At 34.8% G+C, this 26927-nt stretch overlaps 1 protein-coding gene across 1 annotated transcript; it reads right to left on the reverse strand.

Moving 5' to 3' along the window:
- LOC109850008 lies at window positions 1-26036 on the reverse strand. The gene is made up of 21 exons (XM_020419905.1): window positions 25736-26036; window positions 23643-23694; window positions 23483-23559; window positions 23258-23391; window positions 22880-22976; window positions 22702-22759; window positions 20392-20500; window positions 20168-20289; window positions 19028-19216; window positions 18631-18935; window positions 17864-17952; window positions 17714-17784; window positions 13034-13144; window positions 12165-12227; window positions 5549-5686; window positions 4494-4599; window positions 4336-4407; window positions 4170-4216; window positions 2063-2222; window positions 1764-1930; window positions 1-747 (listed from the first exon to the last, which is right to left on the reverse strand). Exons 1-21 carry the CDS (start codon window positions 25789-25791, stop codon window positions 427-429), a joined length of 2544 nt encoding a protein of 847 aa, XP_020275494.1. The 5' UTR covers window positions 25792-26036; the 3' UTR covers window positions 1-426.

Here is a 26927-nt window from a genome sequence, read left to right on the forward strand (position 1 = left end):
TAATCAGCAACGTTTTGCATTATCATTAACACCACCCTCTCACTCGCATAAACCACCACCATTCATCACTTACATTTTTTTTCTTCTCATGGCAGGTACAAACTCATCTTTGCTCTAAAATTTGTTAAAGAATTGACTATTGGAATGGATATTACAAGGATATGATAAAGTGTGAGATACAACTAATAATATACAAAGAATTGGATTCAGCCACGCTGCCAACTCATACAGCTCAAACTCTTACACTTTCGTGTTAAACTGCTGAACTTATCAGAGAATCTATACTACTGCTAATCATCAGTGGTTTGTATTCTCCGATGATGTATACAAATGGAGGCAAGCACAGGCAAAAGATCACCAAGCACCAGCCCCTCATTGCTCTCTGTACCATCAAATCTGACAGTTACTGTTTTTCCAACAACTCCATCAGCCACTGCTAGTTTGTGAAGAGTCTGAAGGACTACTTGAAGAATTTGACGCAATTTCAGGTATAATAGGATCTTCGTTGAGTAGAGATTGCACTCTCTCCTCCACCTGGCTGTGCAGCAAATTCATCTCTTCGATGACCATAGACTCTGCTGCCTTGCAAGCTTTTTCATCCCTGAAGGCTAAGGTCCATCTGCCATCAACCAACACCTTCGCTTTCCCTTTCCCCGAAGCTGTAAATTTCAAGGGATCCAAATAGGGTAGAGAATATGGACGAATGCGCAAATGTAACCACTTTGGATGTCTTTCATCAATTCTGGGCTGATAGAAAATAGGAATTCGTCACTAGTTTTACTTTTTTCGTCAAAGACAATCTACAAAAGCTATTATATGAAGATAATCTATGAAAGGAAAAACTAAGAAAAATGATACATGGTAATTTTCAACAAATTAGGCTCCTATGTAGAAGATATTTGCACAGACATATCATTTGTATAAAGCGATTATCCAACGATAACCCAGAACAAGTTAAGAGCCCCAGATTCTAGTTTCAAAGAACAAGTGGGAACAATGGAGGTTACAGAATTGAATGCAAGTGATCCCATTCACAAGCTGGAAGTCTTTAGGATTCTGGTCAACCACCAACACCTTAATATTAATCTCGTTCTCAATACCGATTCATAAAAAACTTGAATTAGATCTCTTCAAAAGATAGGCCTCCAAGTAATGATTAACACTCCCTTACTGACCAGTATCTACATCATCAAAACACTGACGGTTTTTGTGTCAATGTTCCTACAGTAAAATATCAAAGAATAGGTACATCTTACATTTTTTGTAGATAATTGCAGCGACCTACACTTGCTGGCTCATGCGGATACAGGAGTATTCAAGATGAAATGAGACTACAATGGCACAAGCAAAAAGATGGAATATCATGTTAAATGACGATGCCAAACAAACCACTGCTGACATGCTTATTTGCGAAACTAACTAAATGAACAAGCAGTGCAGTTCTCCAAAAGAAGTAAAGAAATACTAAGTGGAACTGTGGAACCAATATGCTACAAATAGCTTTAACAGTTCATGAAATATTTACTCGTAAACCATCCTTCATTCTGCAATTTCTATCACGAACCTCGACCCCAATTAGCAGAAGTATAAGAGATAGAAAAGCTAATTATACGTCTATGGAATGATTATCAAACCAAAACCAAATAAGAAATAAATCCCGCTAAAAGAATCGTTCTAGAGGACTGCATTACCAGATCAGTTAAGTAAAATCATGAAATGTGTTTGTTGAACTAGTAATATGCTAAACAAAAGCGAAGACGTACATCTGAACCAGCCAAGGGTGCTGTGACGCGAACAATTCCACTTCGCTGCTTTAGGGGAAATTCTTCCGAAAGGAGAATCCAACCAGACGTGCCCTTAGAGATTGCTAAAAAGCTCAGGTGGCGTTCTTTTCCTCTCTCAAACGCTATTCTACAAGGGATTGCTTCATCTACATATTTCAAACTATAAGTATTAGCTAATAACCTTCCATGGAGAACAAAAAAATACATGGAGTTCCTATGAGAACTTCAACCGATCAGTTCAACACAATAAATAATAGAAATTATGCCATATATCCTACCTAAATTTATTTCACTGCCCAGCTTTGGAGGAAAAACATCTAGACCAGCAGTCTCTGCTCTTGAATGTACAGGAGAACTTACTGGAGTATGGAGAGGGGGCTGATCAGGTATATATCCACCAGAAGAGAAAATTAGAAGTTGGCGCTGAAGTACAAACACCTGAAAACAACAAAGCATGGTAAGCTCTTGAAATTGCCCCTTGCAATAGTGTACAAGTTTTGGAGAATATATGCTACAAAACAAACAGTCCTTAACTTTTTTGGGTGAACTATATGCAGAAGTGAGTTTTGCCCCTGTACATTTATGAAACTATCTTTTCCCCTCTGTCCCATGGTCATTTTTTTAAAAACTCGAGCAGGTGAACATACTCTATAGTCTATAGGCACAGTGCAAGCCTATGGCATCAGAATATCACTCAACCATAAACTTGCTCTTGGGACTAGAGACAATGCCACCTGGATTGCTCACCTCCAGTAAGGTAGGAGGTGGCGTCATAGTTGAACACAATTACCAACCCAAACTCCAGTTTTCCAGTATTCTTTCAGATTCTTCTACAATAATTCTGAAAAGTAAGAACCATAAAACCCCGTAACTGGCGCCAACGAGTCCATACTTGTATTCTTCCATTGACTTCCCTACTGTAACTAATTCATTTGTCATCTTCCAGAGTTCTAGTTCACCAGCCAAGTTTAAGTCAAAACAGAATGGTGCAGTAAATCCCTACAATCAACTATTGTGTGTATGTTTAGCAGTGCCATGGTATCCTTTTGTTTTCAGTGAAACCAAAATCCCCTTAACAGAGTTTAGTAACTGGTACCCTTACCAACACAAACTCCAGTTTTGTAGTATTCTTTCAGATTCTTCTACAAGTGAAAATTCTGAAAATTAAGAACACCATGAAATCCCATAACCATAGTATTCTTTCAGATTCTTCTACAAGTGAAAATTCTGAAAATTAAGAACACCATGAAATCCCATAACCAATGTCAATAAGTCTCCTACTTGTATTCTTAAAATTCTGAAAATTAAGAACACCATGAAATCCCATAACCAATGTCAATAAGTCTCCTACTTGTATTCTACCATTGACTTCCTTATTGTAACTAACTCATTTGTCATCTTCAAGAGTTCGAGCTCACTAGCCAAGTTTAAGTCAAAACAGAATGGTGCAGTAAATCCCTACAATCAACCATTGTATGTATGTTTAGCAGTGCCTTTGTATCCTATTCTTTTAAGAGAAACCAAAATCCCCATAACAGAGTTTAGAACTGGTACCCTTACCAGCACAAACTCCAGTTTTCTAGTATTCTTTCAGATTCTTCTACAAGTGGAAATTCTGAAAATTAAGAACACCATGAAATCCCATAACCAATGTCAATAAGTCTCCTACTTGTATTCTTCCATTGACTTCCCTATTGTAACTAGTTCATTTGTCATCTTCAAGAGTTCTAGCTCACTAGCCAAGTTTAAGCGAAAAAAGAAAGGTCCAGTAAATCCCTATAATCAACCATTTAGCAGTGCCATTGTATCCTTTTCTTTTAAGACAAACCAAAAACCCCTTAACAGAGTTCAGAACCAGTACCCTTCCACACATTCAAGCAGCAAAGAGGACAACGCATGTGATGGCACTTAGAAACCATTTTCTAAGGATATCAAAGACCAGCAACCACCAAGAAGGTGCTGGAACTAATATACTCAAGTAAAAATAATCCAAATATTAATCCTGGTAGCATGTCACATGGAATACTGAATGGTTTACCTCAAGACAGCTCAGACACAAATCTATCCATACATCTCACTTTCTATGAATCATTACCATGGTTTAAGCTGCATTCTATAGCTTCTGTTTCAAGCATGTTTCCATTTAAAGAAATCAAAGCGTGAACAGTAATAGTTGTACATAGATACATATCAGTCATGTTTCCTAAGGACAGCAACAAAGATATCCGTGACTAAATGAGCCTGAATCCAGACTAATAAGTAAGCATGACCATAAATATGTAGGTCATGTTTCGTGCATGCCTATGCAGAGAATGGTGGCAGCATAGATAAAATTTATGAATTTATGGCAATAAAATATAGGGAAGATAGGTGAAAGAAACCAACCTTCACCACCTCGCACATTCTTTCTCCAGCAGCAAAAGACGAGTCACCTGGAATGCTACAAAGCTGAAATGAAAATCTATCTAGATAACATAATATGTGCCCATATCCAGCCACAATTAAAATGCAAGTAAAAGATGTGCACAAGTTATATTTCAACATAACTAACCTTCGGACGAGCATGTTCGTGGTGGCAAAAGAATGGATTTTGGGTCTCGTTGAGGTGATGAAGCCTCGATAGCTGGTTAAATAAGTTAAATACTAGAATGTTTATAAATGAAGTAAACATGAATCCTTCAATTAATTTCAACGATATTTCAATCTTACCTCTCTTACAGTTCCTCCACTCATCTCTTAGAACTAATAAAAGCATATCAGACCAGCTTCCTTTAATTTCCTCATTCAGATAAGCTGTAGTGTACTTGTGTGCATCCTGTTCAGAGAGAACTCTCTAAGTGAAAAAAAAGCCCACACTGACATAAGTCACATAACTATAATTTCTTTACTTCTAAGTGTATCATAGTGCAGAAAATAGATATGCATGTACAATTAGTTGAATGATGCAATCAATGTCTGCATGCATATGCATAACTGCAGGATGTAAATCAGGGTTCAAAGAAGTGAGGAAAGGTATTCAGAATAAACCATTAGTGGTCAAAATTTAACAAAGCACCAGGAAAAGATGCGTACAAGAAGAAAAACTGATTTTCCTTGCATAGTAAAATAAAATAAATAAAGGGAAATGTAGTATAGAAATCTCAGTTTCCCGCCTGTTGGAAGAATGCCCTCCAACATTCCCATTTAAGCAACAAAGACTTGCAAACAACTACTGTATGTTCTCAAATCCCAGCTCCCCATCCCCTGGAATTTACTACTCAGAAGAATCTTCAGCTTTGTCAATTTAAGTTGGAAAACGGAAAGTTCCCACTTCAGAATAATCATTGCCAAACACGTTCCATCGGATAAGGAAACTTAAGAGTTTGTACCTTTTAACGTACTGACATAATCAGGGTTCAATTTTTAGAAGGCAAGTAAATACTGCTAGATATCTAAGTTTGCTCCATTATAACCTGGAGTCACAAGTGTGAGTCATTGCAACAGCATCTCCGCAATGTGAAAGCAAAACAGCATAGAGAAGTGCCCTCACCACGCCCCACAGTAGCAGAATCTTATACTGGGGTGTTTGCCCTAATTCTACGCAGAATCTTATACTGGGGTGTTTGCCCTAATTCTAATGTAAGCCCTCATCTGCAGCATGAGGGTAATAATATAATCGCTAAAAAGGTTGAGCTTATATTGCTAATGAGGTTGAGCGGCATAAAGGCCAAACATCCAACAAAGACCCGCACATGAAACTTTATGGTGTAAGAAAAGTTTTATACCTTTAGTTGCTTAAGATGATTAGTGGTAAATTCTTCCTCTCCATGGGGGAGCAATTGACGTAAAAGCCAACCCCCGGTCCATAACGTCTCTGCGGATAGCGAAGACCTGCAGAAAAGGTCCGCTAATGCATCGAGTACCTGAAAAATGTAATACCCATCATGTTGCATATCACTGCATTCTAGGGTTGCATTTACTTAATAACCATCTGCAATTTAGTGAGAAGATGGAATTGAAAGTTCTCTAGTATTGTTGACTCGGAAGTTATTGAAACTAGTATCTGGCAAATGCAATGAACTTGTTGTGCAGTGAAATTGTTCAGAGCAAGCACATGTGAATCTAATTGTGTAAAACATCCTCACAATGCGATACTAATTCTTCCAAAAGATATCATTTAAAAAGTGGTATACAAGAAGAGAGAAGCATTGACTCTGTACTCTGCAATGGCCAGCCACTAATATTAGTTTTCACATTTTTAATAGTTGTAGAACACATGAATTTTTGACAGATGTCATATTTAAAATGACATTGCTTAGAAAAGGCACTAGGTTGGTCTTCATCTTGGAACCTGCCATTACAATTCCTACCCAATCAAGTTTCAGCAGCAACTAACATTATTCTAGATACCATACTTAACCTCCTCTGGAAGTGTAGATGGGGAAAGCATGTGTTGGGTCCTTATTAGGGACAACTCGGGCACCTAGTAAGTTCCATCTTTAAGGATATGCAGAAAAAATACTCTTAATTTAGCTTCTCAGGTCCTAGAAATATATGTTTCAAGATATGAAGCCAACAGCTGCTCACTCTGCCTTCTCACATTACACATGTAGATACAAGCTCCCAATCCTAGTCCCTGATCAAATCTTTAAGTGAAATACACAGCAAAGTTATCATCCTCCTCTAAAGTCATGGAAACGGGTAGGGGTGCATGTACAGATATCGGTATATGATACAACAAATTTGTAAAGGGTAGGGTAATGGGGCATGGCTATATAAATCATACTCTCTTTAAAAATACGAGTTCGGAAAAATCTTTCTATGGTCAATATTACCCTAAGTTTTTTTAAAATATTACATTGTTATCCTAATCTATTCTAATTACCCTATCTTTTTTGAACTGATAACCAAATGATTTATTTTATTCATAATGAGACTTAACATGTTATTGGATAAAATAGATACGTTTAATATAATTCAAATCATTTACTTATTTCAGTTTGTAGAGAAATCTAAAAAAAATATGCTAGCCAGCACCTACAAGTTTTTGGGCTTTGTAAAAAATATTCTCCAAGTATTTTAAATTGCAAAAACGGCCCTACAAATTTAAATTTTTATTAAAGCATCTTAAAAATTATAAATTTTACTTATCAGTTATCTCAATTTAGAAACCTGAAAAATATATGCTAACTAGAAACTGAGAGCTTTTTAACTTTGGAGAAAATATCTTGTAAGTTTTAAAAATTACAAAAACACCCCTAAAAATTCAAAATCTATAAAAAATACCTTAAAATTTTCAAACCTATAAACATATTAAAAACCTACAAATAACACAAACAAACCCCAAAAATTTATGAAATTTGCAATACACACTAAACTTTTTACAAATTACAAAATAAAACCCTCAAAATTGTAAAATTTAAAAAAATCCTGATAGTTTCTGACCTAACAGTACATTAAAAATATAAGAATTATAAATATCCCCTACATAATTTATAATTTATAGAAAACACCCTTAAAGTTTCAAAATTTTCAAAAATTACAAACAAACGTTTAAAATTCAAAATTTATAAAAAACACTCTAAAATTTTCAAATTCATTAGTAAATTGAAAGCATGGGAGTTATAAATAGTCTATAAATAATTTACAATCTATAGAAAAGGCCAATAAATTTAAAAAATTATAAAAAATCCTTAAAATTCATAATTTACAAAAAAACACCATGAGAATTTCTAACTTATAGACACTAAAATGAATATGTAAAATTACTAACCCCTAGAAAATTAAAATTTTGTAAAAATTATCATACACCTTTTAAACGTATAGGTTTAGGAAAAACTTTTCATGGTAAATATTACCCATAATTTTTTTGAAAAGTGAAAATCTATTAAATTTAAAATTTACAAAAAAAACACCCTTAAGTATCGGTACATTACAAATTATCCCTCCAAAATTTGAAATTTTTCAATGATTTTTTTGTAATTCATTGATTTCAATGTAATGTTTAATAATTTTGTGTATTTGTAAATTATAAATTTTAGGGTGTTCTTTTACACTTTTTAAAACTTTTGTGGGTGTTTATTTTGTAGTTCTCTAAATTTTCATTATGTTTTCAGTGTAATGCACATATACATCAATTAATGATGATATTGAAGAATAAATCGTTCTTAAAATTATTAGATCATAGTTAAGTGTGCACATCACTATTCCTAGACAGTATAGTTTATATATACAAAAAAATTTCAGACAATCTATATAGTGGTTAAAAAGATTTTAACTTTAATGTACTATTTTTTACAAATTGTATTTAATATGAACCCACCATATAATTTTGACTATGATCATCATAATTGTAATACGTTTGATTGATTGACTATATACATATATAGAACATAGATTACTTTACTTTCTCACATGAGCTAATATTTGGTGCTTAATAATTTAAATTATTATTTTTAAATTTAATATAAATATGAGCTCTAATAACATTTATTTATTTACCTACAGCATCATACAATCTCAATTTCTATTTTTTACTCTTGTACTCTCTAGCAAGGATGCAAACTGATACCTCAATGGTGAACAAATCTATCTGAATCTCGATCTCAGGTGTATCAATCACCCTCTGCTGCTCCTCGTCGCGTAGGTGTTTCTTGAGCATTGACACATGAAATACATCGTATACACTAGACATCGTGCTGGAAGGTCTAATCTATATGACACAACTCCAACACGCTCAAAAATCCTAAAAATATCTCGAAGCAAGTTTTTCTCGTCTGCCGAATCGTTGAATGTCTTTCATTGACGATACCTTCAACATGACAAAATCTACAATATGAAACTCTAATGGTCATCGCCTCTGATCCGTGTAGCTCTTTTACCGACTCTGAACAGCAAGAATACGCTCCCTAATCAATACTACCTTCTCAGTAGTCCGTCTCACAAGTTTCGGCCCAAGCAACAGACTATCCTCCGGTTCTTCCTAACAAATTGGGGATCTACAGAGTCTCCCATACAATGCCTCATATGAAGTCATATCAATCATCGCTTGATAACTGTTATTATAAGCAAACTCGATCAAAGGAACGTTGTCCTCCCAGCTACCCTGGAAGTCTAGGATGCAAGCCCGTAACATCTAACATGTCCTCCAAGACTTGGTTCACTCTCTCCGTTTGCCCATCTGTCTGTGGGTGAAATACACTACTGTATGATAATTTGCTGTCAAATGAATCCTAGAGGCTCCTCTAAAAATGTGAAGTAAAAATTGAGCCTCGGTCTGATACGATCGTCTCTGGAACTCTGTGTAATCGAACTATCTCCCGAACAAAGATCCTCGCATAAGTCTCGACGATGTAGGTAGTCCGCACTGGTATAAAATGTGCTGACTTCGTCAACCGATCAACTATCACCCAAACGGAATCGTTCTCTTTCTTCGATCTTGGTGACCCCATAATGAAATCCATAAAAATATCCACCCATTTCCATTCCGAAATGGGTAAAGGTTGTAGGATTCTTGCTGGTCTCAGATGTTCTACCTTCACTTGCTGACAGGTAAAGCATCTAACAACATATTCTACTATCTCCCTACGCATACCGCTCCACCAAAAATATCTCTTCAGGCTCTTGTACATTTTTGTTGTGTCTGGATGCATTGTGTACCTAAAACGATGCGCCTCGTCAAGCAACTCCTTCAGCTTTGCACCAACTGACATAACCAATCGGTCTTTCATTCGAAAGCCTCTGTCTGTTCCAACGGTCCAATCGGCTTTGGGCTCCTTGAAAATATCTCCCTTTCGGGTTTGAATCCAAAAATCCTCTAGCTGAGCTTCGACCACTCTATCACTCCAAGACGACTGCACTGACATAGCCCCCAAAAATACGTTGCTCGTACCGATCTCTGGCCTAAAATCAAATTAGCTAAGGGTGTAAGGTCTCGGTACAACGAGCACCTCAAAACAACAATCTGATGTCGACGCTTCCTACTCAAAACATCTGCCACGACGTTCGCCTTCCCCGGATGATACTGAATCGCGAGCTCATAATCATTCTATAGTTACGCGTATCAAATTAGTAACTAAAATAATAATTATTTATGCTTAAATTAGGATGATTATAGTTGATCATTTACTATGAAATTTTTATGAAGATATATATCTTACTTTTTATAGCTATCTGCACTGCTCATATATATTTTATAAATTAGTTCTTAATTTAACATATTAAATTACTTTTTCTTTGTAAAAAAAATTTTCTTGACTTTTAGACTGTGTAATCACTATATCATCATTCTAGCATAGAAATGACCTCACTCTAAATAGGCTTCAACCCAATATTTGAGTAACACTGAAGTATATACTATTGCTACCATATGTATATATTTTAAAAAAATCATGTCAACACTTTTTAAATAGAAGAGAATATTCTAACCTATGATATTATAAAAACTAAATATAACAAATTGAATGATTAGCAAAAGAAAACTTACATCAGAAAAGTGTGAATAATAAGATAAACAGGAAAGGTAATGACATTGCTAATAGTACTACAAATAACAAACTACAATATAAAGTTAACCTATTTTGTGGAGCCCAACTACTGGCTATAAGCATCGAGGTTTCCATATATATATTTTATAATTTATTAAAAAGGATCATATAATCTTATATAATAAAATTATTTAATATTGAATAGTAATATCGTTGTAATAATATCATTATTAGGAAAAATTCTTCATGAATCGATATGTTCTTTACGATATATAAGCTATGCACTCCAAATTCTTGTGTATTTTATAGAGCCAAAAAGTTTAAATACGAGCCTCTAACATGTTGCTCTCACAAACAGCAAAATCTACTTAGAAGATATGGATATTCCAGATAAGTTATGTATCCTATATACAATACAATTGTCCTAGACAAGTGAGTTATAATAGTATTTTTTTATTCACATCATTTAGGGTAAGATTTGATAAGGACCTTGCATCAAAGATTTTTTTTATATTTAGAGCATATAGCGAAATATATCATAATCTCCCTGTTCTAATTTCATAAGAAAATAATTCTTCACACTTTCAGTTTTACTTCTATGATATAGAGAATGAGCTATAAAATTGAATGAGAATATTATTTTAGATAATATAAATATGAGTGAAACATCAACTAAAAGTTAACGTGAATGAGTCAAACCACGACTAAAAGTTTAATGGACATATTGCAAGTAAATTCATATGCAAAAGTCCTTCGCGAATTGAATAATCACCCATCTTTTGAAGACTTCAAGATACTAATAAATAGAGATATTGTACTATATTAATGCGTTTATAACTCATAAATAGTAGACCACGTGACCACAGTCTGGGTTAAAAGGAAACAATGATAATATTTTATTTGAGAGAGAGGTTATTGAGTTGATGATCAATATAAAAAGAACTTTGTTTTCTTTTTTTATTTTTCCTCTATTTTTATCAATTTAAATAATCATGATATTCGTGCATCTCAACTAGTATATATATACATACATATAATATATATTGAAATTAATAATATATTCAAGATCAATATTCTTTCATTCACGTGTTATGAGAATTAGAACTCCTATAATATTTTTATGTTTCTTTTATTAGGTGGATTATAAATTGGAAAACCATCATTTTTGAACTAGACACCTAAACAATTCTTTAAAATAATAGTCTGTAACCTGACCAATGTCCAACGAGTTTTAGGAAGTGGATGTGAAGAGTAGGATATGCATTCAAGAAGTGTATGAGGTGTTTTAACTTAGAACATATATTGCATAAGCGAGTACATGCTCGAATAATTGTATACATATATGCAAGAAGTGTCCGAAGAGATTGGGTATGGATATGGTTGTGTCGGGTACAAGTACGGCTTCAGTTAGGAGTATATAGGTAACATAGTTCAATTGGAATAAGGTTGATGTGCCCACAAAGTATATTTTTCAGAAAAAGGCTAATAGTATTATTAGTTATTATAAAAGAAAGAGTTTGAGTATGAATATGGGTATGTGTCGGGTACAACCGTACAAGTACGGCTTCGGTTAGGAGTACCCAAGTAACATAGTTTAATTGGAATAAGGTTGATGTGCCAATAAAGTATATTTTTCAGATATAAGCTAATAGTATTCTCAATTATTATAAAGTTAGATCCTTAACAAATGATATTAAGTATCTACCTCATTGGAAGACTTATTAGTGATCTTCTGTTATTAGTGCTCTTCTGCTAAGTTTATTCTCCCTAATCAATTGCACAATTTTAGCTTTTCCTGTATCCTAGTTTTGTAAGAATAGTTACGTGAACTTATTTCCTTTCAAAAGATTATGACTGAAGAAGAGAAACGGAAGGAAAAAGAAGAAGAAGAAAGTATAAGTCATACAAGGCAGACCTGGTATCTATGTTTTTGAGGGCTAACTGATACATCACAACAACATGAAAGCCCATAGCAACCCTGCACGAAAAAAATACCAAATTTCAATTTTATATCTAAAGAAACATAAATCCACTTATGAAGGGAAGAATAATACACTGAATTTTATCTATGAATGGATATGAATTTTATATTCCAACAAGGACAGAACTATTGTACAGCAGTACTCAGACACAAGAATACAAGTATATAAAAGTTTTCTTTTTTATTTTATTTTTTCGTGTATATATAATAGAGCAGTTTTTTCCTTCCTATATTTCAATTCTCCTACCTGCATCTCTGTTCAAAATGAGGCATCCAGCCTCAGATGTGCTTAGATATTGGAAATTGCAAAGGATCAAAACAAAAGGCCCTCCATCTATAGTTAAAATCCTGGTTATCCTAATAATATGTGATAAAGGCCATGTATGAATGCCTAATATGTCAATTATCATTCTAGCTAAACTAACTGATATTAAGGGATATGCAAAAGAGTGGAAACGTATTATGAGGCATGAGTAGAAGATATTAATGACAGGAAAGTAGGAGACATTTGCGATCGTTGTGGTAGCAAAAGTACTACTTTAATGTGACTTAAATGATATGGGATTAAGTAATCATTTCAAATATTTGTCTAATATGGAAATATTAAGGATTTAAAGGATGATATATAAAAGACCCTATTTTGAAAATATGTTTAATGCCGAAGGTATTCATAGACCACAAGAAAAGAAATGTAGAACATTGCAAGAAAAGAAAAGTAAACACTGCACAAAATGGTTGCACCACAACTTAAATGCATCTCAAGAAACAAAAGGTTTTAAAGGTAAAAAAAAGGATGAAAGTACCTTAAGCTTTTGCAGATCTCTCTCCAGCTCAGTATCAATGTAATCTTTAACCACATTGTTTTCTGGAGAAAATAGCTGCTCTTCACCCGCGCCTTCACCAACCAAAGCTTGCTGTATGAACATCAGAAATCAATCACTGTTTTTTTAACATAATCAATGGTCCTCACTCCTCAAGGTCCATCTCACAAATAAATCTAGCCTAATCTACAGCAATGTCCACAGGATGAAAATTTCGTTGAATTGGGGAGCCAGATATTTCTCATTTTACAGAATTGCAAGCGCGGAGGGGGTGTATTTTTATGTAAGGGTCTTATGCATATAAGTATATATATATTATAAGGTAATAATATATATATATATATGGAAAGTTAAGAAACTCCATATAATAATCAAGAAATGAAATATAATATATATATTATATATATATTGAGAAAAGGGTATGTTTGGTACAAGCACAAATTGTGTGCTTTTTAGGTAGTGGTTGTCATATTCTCATCCTACTCTTCCAATTCCCACACATACCTCCCAATCCATGTTGAATTGTGGCCCGAATTTCGAATGAGGTGGAGGGGAATATGTACAGCTCATACCAAACAAAAACTTGTGTTTGGTACTAAGCACCATCTCTCTCTCTGTATATATATATATATATATATATATATGGAAAGTTATGAAATCATCATATAATAATCAAGAAATTGAAATAGAAAAGAAAAAAAAGAAAGGTTTGTGATGATTTAGAAATCTTTTCTACTAGATCTATTATCCTTATGCATGAAGATAATAAATTCAGTCGTTGTGGTTGGACTCTATCATGGATTTCTGATCACATTCTCCATAGGGCCGTCTGATCTCTACTTTCTCCGATCTCGGGTTATGGAAGAAGGAGAAACTCCTATAAACTTAAGTGGATACGAACTCTTGTCCACCAACTTTTTTTAGCCTTTAATTTTGCTTTGAGATTTGTGCTAGACATGAAGGGTATCTTTGAGATGTGTACATTGATTTATATCACATGCTAGTAGAAATCTCAAATTAAATCAATGGATAAAAAAATTTTGAGGATAACAAATTCCTATTCACTTAACTTTATAGGAGCTTTAATACACACACAGTTCGATGGTTATGATGTGGTGGCTAATTTAGATAAATGAGCTACCAAGAGATGGAGGAGGTGAGACCCACACCTTTTGATGTCACAAATAGGGTGACTCTCACCATGTGGATATTTCTTGGTTAGCTCATTTAACAAAGAAGCTGCCACCTCATACCCATTTTCACATACACACACATGCACGCCCGCACGCACACGCACACACACGCGCATGCGCGCTCGCACACACATGGGGGAGAGAGGGAGAGAGATGTGTATGCTTCGCACCAAGCATAAACTTGATGCAAGGTAGTAGGGTGGATGCATCTCAACCTCACATTTAAGATTGTAAAATACAAAGAGAAAAGGTGTCACGTGGTTGTACTTTCCATCCAACTAATCTCACTCACATCTATGGTTGAGATTCCTCCACCTTCTTACCAAGCACCAAACTTGGTGTTTGATACCAAGCATACCCATATTGCTTTTATACACACACACATATGTTCTCTTGTCTACCAATTTTTCTGACCATTGATTTTGCTTTGGAATTTGTCCTAGCGTGTGATACACATCAAGGACACATCTCAAAGATAGATCAAATGATTAAAAAGTTGGTGGACAAGAACTCATATCCACTTAAGCTTGTTCTAGTTTTACTCTATACTAGCATTGCTGCACGAATGCAATAAACAAAATTTCATTAGTGGTTATAGTATTTTTCTCCCTAATCCTTAACTTTGTCCAATGTAATCTCAAAAACAGTTTATTTGAATTTAAATCTATCATGTATTTGAATATTTCAATTTCATTTATTTTAAATTTAAAAAGGTTTTTCTTATTACCGTTCACTATAATTAATCAAATGAATATTGAGTTAATTTGAGGTCTATAGTAGTTGATTTCTATAAAAATATATTATTGTTGTCTTTACTCCATCACAATGTCATATATCTCTGATTCTAATACGAGAAATATGGTTGTACTAAAATATTATTTCATAATTTTTTAAATAATGTCATGAAGATAGTTCTTTTAATCAATTTTTTTTTCTTTGTTATAATTTCCTTTAATCAAGTCCTACATTCCAAACACTTTTTTTGTTGTTTTTTTGGAGGGGGCGGGCATTTAATGCTCTATGGGGAAATCACAAATGTCCTTCAAACCCATGCATTCCAAATTAATTTATATATATTAATATTATATATATATAATTATATATTATTTTTATATATATATATATATGGGAAAAATGGTAATGTCTTGGGCTATCACCAAGACAAATAAGTTTTGCTTGGTATGAGAGTGACATTATCTCTCTTCCACTCATTCAAGATGATTGCATATTCCCATGCATCGTCCTCACTCCATGTGAATGTGGTCCCACATTTGAATAGAGTAAGTGGATTGTGCCGACCTCAACTACCAAGCACCAAAAATTTGGTGTGGAACCACAGCATACTCACTCTCGTCGTCTGCTCTCGTCTCTCTCTCATCCACGTTGATACCGTCTCATCTCTCTCTATCTATCTATCTATTTAGTATATATATATATATATATATAGTATAATATATATATATATATAATATATATATATATCACTGCTTGGGCAAATCACTATGTCAATCGTCAAATATGGTGTCAAACCTCCATAGGATTGTGAATATTTACGCTGTGTTAGACCAAATTGCTCATAGAATAGAACTACTTGTAGGTAAGCTGATAAAAGGAGATGACTCATTAATTAATGCCATATGAACCGATGACGTGTACTATCTCATTCCCTCCTTGTCCTAATCGACTAATATGTGTTTTCCAACAAAATGCATCTGTTAGGATGTACTTTATGGCTAAGCGCTACAGTAAGTAAAGTTGGCTAAAGAAGAAAAAAGAGGGAAAATATACAGATGTGTTTGGAAGCATATTTATCAATAATTAACCTGCCAATTGATAATAGATCCTGGAGACTGTGCGCTTCAAAAATGAAAATTGCATAGTAAACTAACAATTACACATTATAGATGCTTTGTACAAGGGAACTAAGGTGGAGGATTGGTCATTGCGTCCTTGCAAAATGACTAATAATCTGGAGTACCACGTTCAAATATCAAAGGACATGTCAGGACTTCATTTGGGGATTAGGGAAGTTAAGGAAAAATAAGGGAGAGAAGAGAAGGGAAGTTAAGGGAATTACCTTCCTTCGTGTTACACCCAGTTTAGGAGGATTTTTTTTTTTTTTTTTTGTATTGTTAGGGGTGGACTTAGGGGAACTAGGAGGAACACTTCACCCTCTAACTGAATTCCCAAAGAAGATTAATGAGTCCCCTACCTCTACCTCACATTATACCCAATCCAAACAGACACTAAATGTATCCCTAAAGACAAATATTCTACTAACCTATGTACTTCGTAGAATATGATTAGCTATAACTAAAAGAGCAAACAAAAACAAAAAACAAAACAAAACAAACCAATATAACTTACCAAAAGAAAGGAACATAATTAGGCAAATAGAAAAACTATACCACAAATACTAGAAGAGCTTCCTGCTTCAAGTCATATTCTAAGTTAATAGGAGAGAACAGATAAAAAATGATCAACACAACTTTTAAAATTAAAGAATAATCTCAGTCTATGACATTTGGGCAAAACATCATTTTTGCGTAATTCATTTCATAAAGATTTTACTTAGCTGAGGTCAATATGCAACACTCTAATATCAGCATCCCTTCTAAAAGGTCTCCTCAGAATCTCTAAAAATGAAGAATCTTGATCTTATAGAAGAGAACCATAAAACCCAACCGAACAACTCTCTCCTTAATTTTTATTGTTACCTTCAACGTCCAAGATTTTTATCTTTTTTTATTTTCTTGTGGTGGGGGTTTGGGTGTTTGTCTGTTTGGGGCATTGGGTTTGTTGGGGTCTACTGAGATTTCACATTACTCGCCCCATCCCTGAACCCCACTCCCAGACCCCTTCTACCACTTGAGACGGTCATTGGCAATAACTAGATTATATCCGGTTAAAAATGAATAAAGAAAGAACCTAAAACTATTAATAACAATAGTCAGGTTACATGATGAACTTAGAAGGATATACCATTCTTGAAAAGTTTTTTTTTTAAATAATTTTTTTGGCACAATCATTCTAAACTGTATTGTAGTCATGTTCCTAATTATTTTTAGGTGATAACGGCATATCAGCTTAATTTTACTTGAATAATTCATATGAAGTAAACATATGATTGCAAATGACACTCATCTTGTACGCAATTAATATTAGTTACATTATTGAACTCTTCTTTTGCCTTTGGGAAGATCAAAAATCCCAAAAACTGTCACTTGATTCACTTCCCTATCAATTAATATCCGAGAGAAAATATATCATTGACTAAAAGTCCAGGACCAAGACTGCATAACAAAAATTCCAAAGGAGATGGAATTTTTGCATGTTAGACTTCCTCACACTGTAGTTTACTCACCTGTCACAATTTCGAGCCTCGAAAATGTAGTTAATATCACCTCATAACTGACAAGGCAAAAGCAAGTTGTGCAGAAGTAACAGAAAATAAATCAGTAATACATACTAGTAGAAGCTTCTTGTGTTGCTTCCTTTGAGGAAGAATACCAAGTCCATCTAGCACTGACTCGTCCAATTCTGTGAAGAATTTCAAATTTCAATAAACAAAGTAACAAAATAATAAATTCATGAGTGCTAAGTAAGATGGTTCCATAACCTTTGGTCTGCAGCAACGTAGAAAGTAAGGTCAAAGAACCCAACGCATGACTCTCATCTCCATTTATGATAAATGAAAGCAATATTTCCCTGGAATTACTAGCAGAAAATCAGAATAGCAAGAATAAATTTTAAACAACAAATTGCATGAAATAAGAACAAGTGCAAAGGGATAGTTCTACCCTTCAAAAGATTGCAGTATTAGAGGCCATCTTTGCTACTAAATAAACAATTATCACATCCTTTTTTTATTTTTTAAACCAAGTATGCAACAAGTGTAAGGTAATACTGAAGATGGCAGTGTAGTACCTGTATACATAGAGTTCTTATAACTTTATTGTTGTACAACTAGGAGGTTAGCATCAAACAAATTCTTAGTACTTAACAAAGTAAATAAGAACTCATTATATAGGTAAAAAGGTAGTAAATTTTTGTTAGAACTCTTATATGCATGCACTAAAAGGACAATCTACATGCAGCAAAAGGTCAATTTCATCCCCCGCTCTTAAATAGGCATACAACTTGGCAAAAACTATTCTCTGCAATTAAATATGCCTTTGAAAATTCTCCTGGGTTGAATTATACATACCATTAAGAAAAAAGATTTTTTTCCCTGGAGGACTAAAAAACTAGATGAATCGGTACCAATTACATTAGCAAATCCTATTTGGCACTCTTCATCTTAAATGTCTGTATCCTATTGACATCAAAGCGGGGGGAAAAATAAATAAACCCTCAGTTTAGAAGAATCAGTAAGTGAGAAGCTACCTCAATGTAATATTTGAACCATAACCATTGCGCTGTGGACTTGGACAATGTACTGCACTCAGATTAGCTCCTGAACTTTCAGAATCTTCTTCCTCAACAACAGAATCCGGATTTTCCTGGCGGTATGGTTGAGAAACACCATACTTAGAGTCAGTGCCATTAGGTCTTGTTTCACATTTCAAAATGAAAATATCTGAGTAGCAGAAGAGGGTGGAAGCAATAATAGTTGCCAAATCCTTCGTTTTTACAATGCGTAATATACAACAAAGCAGATATAAGCACGTTGTGATGCTGATTTGTGAACCCTGCATTTACACAGTCATTAGCAGCAAACAAACATTTAAGAACATCACAGCATAGAGTTAGCTATTAACCCCTGGAAGTAAAGCAAACTTACAGCTATCTGACGTTTCAATGTAGGCAGAAGTAGTGGAAAAACTAAAAGCCGCAATACATTATCAGATATTAATTTTCCCATATCAGGAACACCAGCAGATATGACATCACTGAAGTAATATAAGTTGTCTTCTATTTCATCAACTTTCGTAAGAATAGAGGCAGAAATAAAGAGATGATAGTTAAAATACTGATGTCTTTATAGACAAACAAGAAATGATATATGAAGAAAATATATTTACTTATTTAGAAGAAGACGAATATAAGAAAATATATTTAGAAGAAGACGAATATACATGCAATCCCAATTTCTTTCAAGCTTCTGCAAATTCTCCCAAATCACGGATGCATAGTGGTCTGCATGCAGTGAGGGGTAGGAAGGGAGAATGGAGGAATGAACTCGGTAATAATTTACATGATAGCAGAAAGAATTAGCTCCAAAGTTCTGAAGTTTGCTACTGGATGAGTAGATCACTTAATTAGCTACAAAACGTAACTCCCCACAACCTACTAGAGAAAATTAAACACAGGATAATGGAAAGACGGAGGGAAAAGAATATAGAGATGAAAAGACTAAGAGTGTGGAGGTTTACCAAGCATGAAGCAAGCAACAAATGGTGATGCTCCAGTAATAGTCGTCTGGATAATGGTCAAATGGGAAGGGCAATTAAAGTCTCCAAAAGAACACTGAGGAATTGTGATGGATGGCTGGCTGACTTGTTACTTAACAAGGGATGTGTTAGGAACAAGGGTGGCCCAGTGCATGAGGCTCCCACCATTGTGGGCCTTGGGGAGGGTCAGATGTATGCGGCCTTACCCCCATATGCGGAGATGCTGTTTCCAAGATTCAGTCCCGTGATCATCAGTCACAAGACTAAGAGTGTGGAGGTGTGAGAAACACAAAAGGGAAATTGTTATCATAGAATAATATGATGGGTAGGAACTTAGGATGCTTTGGAGCTCTGAACCCTTTGATAACTTCGAACCATAAATTTCTACTGTTCTACCAAAAGTGTGTGATCGTTTTGACAACACCCAAACATATGCATTTAAAATAGTTGAGTCATTGACAACTACAAATTTGTAATATTTGCAAATACTTCTTTAGAAAAAATATATATATATATATATATTCTTACACAGAAGCTTGTGAGGAGAATTCATCTAGGCTGATACATTGGTCTGTGAAATATTCAACCAATTTTGAAAAATAATCCGATAGCGGTCTGCGTGAAACATATCTGTTGACACAATCATCTCCGACTGAAAAACAGAAGATACATAAGAAAAGTTAGGTAAACGATCGCCATGAAGAACACAGATCAAAGAAAGAGTATCAATGGAATTGAGACCTTACCAACTTACCGTGATAGACATTAAGTGTCAATGCACGTACTGCTATACGGACCATACTTTCATCATGGAAAGCGTATTTTATTGCTTCGGTATATAGAGGAAAAGCAAGTATTTCATCCTATTACAGCAAAATAAGGACAACCACAAAGAAGGATAACATAAGGATAACATATATGGGATCTTAGAAATGAAGTAAAAGAAGCATGCACTTATCTAGTTAATATTTTGCTACCATAGAGCTAAGATGTCAGCCAAAGAAACAAATATCGACACAATCTCTGTAAGTGACCATTATACTGAATAGTCGGGATGCAAATAGTTCACCTATTTTTCATACTTGTGTTTGGGGTAAGACTTGAATGTGCAACAAACAAATTATAATTGTCAGATTTAGCAGTTAACATTGTTTTAAAAATAGGTCGATTTCATCGATTTATCGCCGACATATAGGTATTGGGCCATATGACTAATACAATGTCTGCAAAAATTTATTGCATATCGTTTTTGGCCGATTTGTCCTGATTGTATATCTCATAAAGCGGCCGATTTCTCGTGGGTTAAAAATCACCCAATTTTCTACAAGTTACATTCTTAGTGAACCGGTTCGGGTTTGGAGGCAAAAACCCTCTTTTTTCATACCCAACCTACAAACAAAAACCGTGCTATCATATTATACTTTACTTCCACTCATCATTTAACCCTAATTCTCTCCGCCTTCACTGTTCTTTCCCCCAATCACTCACAAATTTCTCACTCGATTATTGGTGATCTCTCTCGAAGACCCTCTTAATATTTCATTAAATGTGCTTAGATTACATTTTAGGACATTGTACTATATGTGCTCACTATACGATATGACATTCCGACTTTTACCACTTAATCCCTGATAACCAATATCTTATATGAATTTTGGCCATTCAATATATTTGCGATAACCGATATTTAAAACCTTGGTAGTTAATAGTCTACAAATGTCAAACATGCTTATGAACTTCTGACTTTTCGTTTGAATAGGCTTCAGAATACGTAGTTGGTCAATTGTCATAGTCTCCCAAGGAAAATGAGAGGGGCGTTGGGAAGTATTGCATTAACAAAGCAAAGCAGATGATTACTTGAAGTTGAAGTATAGAGTGCTTCATTGATATGGCCAAGAATTTGAATTAGGCAGTTAATTTGGAACAAAGGTTTGTACATGAATGGCTCTAGTCATATGTATAGCGCCTCATGAAGGTTCTGATTCTAATCAAAGCATTTAATCTTCTGAATGGACAAGCATTAAAATAAATTGAATATCATCTGCAAGTAGTTTGTTCCATAGAAGACATAGTGATAGAAGATAACAGGGTCCCCTTTCTAGCTCTTTTTAGTGTGCGATAAAGTGAAAGTCAATCTGGCGCAAGCAGGAGGTACTTATGGTTTCAATGTAATGCAGTTGAAAAGTGCCTTTATGCAACTAAGGAGGTTTTTGCTCTGAAATTAGCAAGTTGAGCTAAAAGCCATAACTATGGGTCATAAGTTACTTACATTGCCAGGAATTTCCGTAACTATATATCCTGTGTTCCATATTGGCTGACTAAGTTTTTGCTTACGCTTCACTTTCTTCTACTTTCCCTCGCACTCAAAAATTAAAAAGTCTCTATTAAATTTTAGTTTCAGCTATTCTAAACATTTCCTATCAACTTTTTTAATAAAAAATACTACTTCATAACCTTAGATATCTTTCCCTCTCTGATTGCCAAAAACTTCCGTTCCCTTGAGCCTCCATCATGTGATATTTCTAAATCAAGGTAAAAAGAAGCAAATAAATAAATAAATCCCTAGATATAAGCACTCTTGAGGTAGACCTAAGCAGTCTTTCTCACCCCAAATTCAATCACATATTCATAAATCCATTTCGTAATTCCACATATCACACAAAAAACTAATCTTGATCCATCCCAGAAGCCTAGGCGTCTCTGTTCCGTTGCAAACTAGTTTGCCCCCAAATCCATCTCAACACTCCTGTAAACAGATAGTTGAAAGATCTGCCTCTCTCTCTATATTTTCTATACCATCTTCTGAATGTGGTGTCTGTAAGGAATAAATAAGGTCCAGAAGGAATGCATGGCCAACCAGAAAGACATTTTTCTACACATGACAATTAATATGGAAGTTGTTCTTATATTTTACTAAACCTAGAACCAGCACAGTAGTTCACTGAGCACAAATACAAAATACTAGTCATGTTACTGTCTTTTAAGTATTTTTATATAAATACATTGACAAGTAAATTGAATACAGGAAATTGCAGGGCTCAGGTTAAAGAAATGACGTCCATACATTTCGACTCTGCACAAGCAATGAGATTGTCTGCCTGTTCAACTTTCCACTTATTGCCCTGCAAGGGACAAAAATGATTGCTTCAGTATTATCCATTGAGATAAGATAGAAGTGATCAGATAGTAAAAACAATAAAATTAAAACAAATTGAAAAATAAATTCAAACATGTTTACAAACCGCAAGAAAGATATGTAGTAAGACAGCAGCTCGTCGTTTCGAAAGTCAAAAGAGTATGTTATGAAGTAGTTAATGTGCTCATTACTAAAGATATAATCTGTACCAAACAAAAAAAAAAGCATCAGTACATTTAAACATACAATTTTTATTTGAAAAAAATGCTAATTTGACCATGTCAACAGACCAAGAACTGCTATTGGCCGGAGGAGAAAAAATAAAGGATCTCTTCCCCCTTTTTCTCCAATCAGGCGCTAGCAGCTGTCATTGTTCTGCGGGCTAATGGTCTGAGAATCATTACTTTTTTCATTCATTCACAAACAGGAGAACACCAAAACATTACAAATTTCATTTAGTTCCTCTGCCATTAGCCACACTTACAAATTGAATGTTCACTTCTTAGGTTCTGGATCATAATACTCATTGTCTGCAGCAATTGAAGTGCAACTCTTGAAGTTCTACTAATTCTCAATATGCGTGCAAACTCACCCATAATCTGCTTTTCCATGAAGAACCTGAAGAGAGAGGTCAACAGTATTTAAAAAAACCAATTGCAATATCGAGATCAGAATCAAAGAAGAAAGAAAAAGATCCATTCTGCCTCACTCAAAGAAAGAAGGATTATTTTGGTCGCCATATGTTACCAACTCAGCAATTGATCTCAAAGCCTCGATGACGAAATCCTTCATCACAAGAACTAACTTAGTGCGGAAAATATTAAATAAACATGTGACAAAAAGTAACATCTATTGATAAAAGCACTTACCTTGTTAACTTCATTCACAATATGAACCCTTTGAAGTTGATCGGTTAGATATCTGCAATATATAATAGTTTAGTGTTTAGTAAAAACAGAGTTAGCTTTAAATTTTCAAACAAGTACGAGCAGGTTACAGCTGAGATGGCCACAAACTTATGATTGTGATGATGAAATTTAGAATACAGCTATCATGTCACCAATACTCATTAACCAACATGGAATATCATGTTTGAGGACATGAATGCAACCATTATTCCTAAGAAGTGAAACCTAGAAATTAAATCAAAGAGAAATAGATAGACAGATAAATGAGCGGCGAGGAACTATGGGAGATCATTGCTTGAAGTTTACATAGAAATATCAGATCACCAGATTATGGTCAGATAAAAACGTTAAATGAAAACCAGTTCTACTTAAATTGATCTTCAACGATGCCCAAAAGACTATAGATCAATTGTTTTCAAGTCTTATTAATGGATCATATGGAAGCGAATTGTGAAAGTCCCTAACAATTACACCAAACTCCTAAGTTGTGGTGAGGATTAAGGGTTATTGTTTTATATTTTAACATGGATTCATAATTTAATGCATAAAACCCAACAAGTGTTAGTGTTTAATGGTTTAAAGTGTTTTGGTTACAACTGAATAGCTGGACTAACAATTCTTATACACCAAACTATAGATTCAAGCAACTACCTTCACTTCATCCATTTTGAGCTACTTGATTCATAGACCAAGAGGACTATACCTTTTTACCCTAAACTAATATAGATCAATTCATTTAAAGTAATTTTCCATTTTTATACTTTATCCTTCATATTTAGTGCCTCCAATTACCTACGGCAGTAGCCACTTACACATCTACTGGAGACTTTCCTATGAAAATGGCTATCAAAACAAGCCCTAGGAGAACTCCATGGTGGAATATTCTTTAGAATAGTCCTCAACATTCATCTTGATCTACGCATGAAAAATACTTTATTCTTGCGCATATTCATATAACTGCTTGCGACCTATGCTCTACCATTCATTCCAATTTTAGGGACCTGGGTCACAGTGTCCTGATCAAACAGCAGACCAAAGGGACAAGCACAAGAGGTCATCAAAAAGACTTCTTCCAAAACTAGCAGTCCCCAAGTTAGCATATTACGGATTCTTGGAACAGATGAAGCAAGAAGTCCCCAAGTTACCAATATACGGATCCTTTAGCTATACAGAAAGTTATCAGTTGGTACATGGGTAAAGTGAAACCTTGATTCGCCTTGTATAAACTATTTTGGATGTGTAGGACAAAAATAAATACTGCCAATGATGCAAAGGATGGTCCAACATTTTCCATAAAAGCTTAAGCAGTTTCCACAGAAATATCTCTCTGTATGTATGTATATGTCCGTACATATTTGTGTGTGCATATGAGTATGGTAGTAGCATACCCAAGGAGACTTTGAGATCACACGGTCGAGCATTTAACTATAAATGGACGGTCCATACCGTTGGCATTCATTATAAATTACACGTCATATAGCAATATCTGCATAACCACAATGTGACTTGAATCATCGATTAAATGCCGTTCTTCTATTAACAACCATTTGTTTTGGATACACTTGCTGCAGAGTTGAATCAAATTGCAATTCTCTTTGCATGCCTTAGGACTCTACTTTTGTTCCTCAACTTGAAGCACGGATTCTCTTGTGCTCACTGCACTCAGTCAAACCATCTAAATTAGTTCTTATATCTTTATTCTACCTTATGTTACTTCCAAATTCCGCCTAATCACTGCCACTAGTGCCAAAGATGCTGCCTCTCTAAACTTCTTCACATATTCTGTTTGGTGTTCTTAAAGATTTGCCCTTCGAATTAAAAATAGCAGATTTTCCCACATACAAGGGCTTTTGGATTCTTTCAAGTGATAGCTAAAATATCAAAATTTGTGCGATTCGAGTCAGTCAAAATCCAGTATCTACTCAAAGATCCCGCATTTATCGAACATACTAGAATCCAAATCAAAACATCATCACATACAAAAAAAATCTCGAAATTCTATTCAACAATCGCATCGAAACCCTAAAGAATCTAAAACACAGCAGAAAACGTACCGAAGCTCATCCAACGAGAAACGATTCCGGGATCGCCAGAAGGAAAGCCAGGACATGGTGAGGCGCGATCCGAGCTCCGATCGAGAGATCAAACGACGCCCCTCTCAGTAACGCCAAGAAGCATCGCATCGAAAAGATCCGACGAATCAAGTGAGAGAAAAACCCGATCCAGCGACGAAATTCCCGATTGAAGAAACGAATTCGATGAATTTTCGCAATTTTTTACTTCGATTTGAGAGACGAAGATAGAGAAAGGGGAGATGCTGTTTGTTGACGGGAGCTTATCGTGTTCCTACGCTTGTTTTACCCGTAGCTAGGTACAAGGTACAGAGAAGCGGTCGATGGGGCCCGAGTCAGTGTGCGTGGGTCTGGGTGTGGGTATGTCAACTGGCAGCGGAATTTAATGGAGGGTATATATATGGCTATTCATCACTTATTTGGACCTCGAGTCAACTAGAGTCACCAAATTGAATTTCTTCTTCTCGCTTTTCCCCCTTTTTGAGCGACTGCAGAACATAGCATGAAGGCCTAAAAATGTTTTTCTTTCTGTTTTTGATGTTTTCATCAAATAATATCGCATTAGAAACAGAGTATGTTTATTCTCTTAAACAAAGACTATGCACTTTCTTTCTTCTAGAAACGGACACTTTTGTTATTTGATTGATGATGATGGTCATATGTTACTGGCATGAACTTGTCACGACGCAAATTTCCGAACCCAAAAGGAATATTAGAGCGAGACTAAACCTGTAAAAAATCCTCTAAGAATCTACATTCATCAAAAGACCACCACCAAAACAATCTACTTCTTCATATCTAAAGCAGAATACTTTCTTTTGGTAACATGTTTAATATTTGCAGAAAATCTTTTTAGAAACAGTGCTTTGCACGGGTCTAAATGCTAGTAGTATGAGGCTCCATTTAGTTTGATAGAAAGGGAGAGAAAGGAAATGAAAATAAAAGAGAAAGCGGGTTTCTACTGTTTGGTTTGAAAGAAAACAAAAAAGAAAAAGAAAATAATTTTCATTGCAGAAAAACCGATACGTATTTTTCCCTCCTTTCTCTCTGTTGCCCGGGTGAAAACAAGGGAGAGAGATGGAATCGCTTGCTCGACACTTCCGACTTTCCCTGATCTCTCACCTCTCATTCTCTCCTCTCTCCGTCTCCAAAATCCTAATTTAATTTTACCTAA

The sequence above is a fragment of the Asparagus officinalis genome, chromosome 1 (assembly GCF_001876935.1).
Source record: "Asparagus officinalis chromosome 1, Aspof.V1, whole genome shotgun sequence".
NCBI lineage: Eukaryota > Viridiplantae > Streptophyta > Magnoliopsida > Asparagales > Asparagaceae > Asparagus > Asparagus officinalis.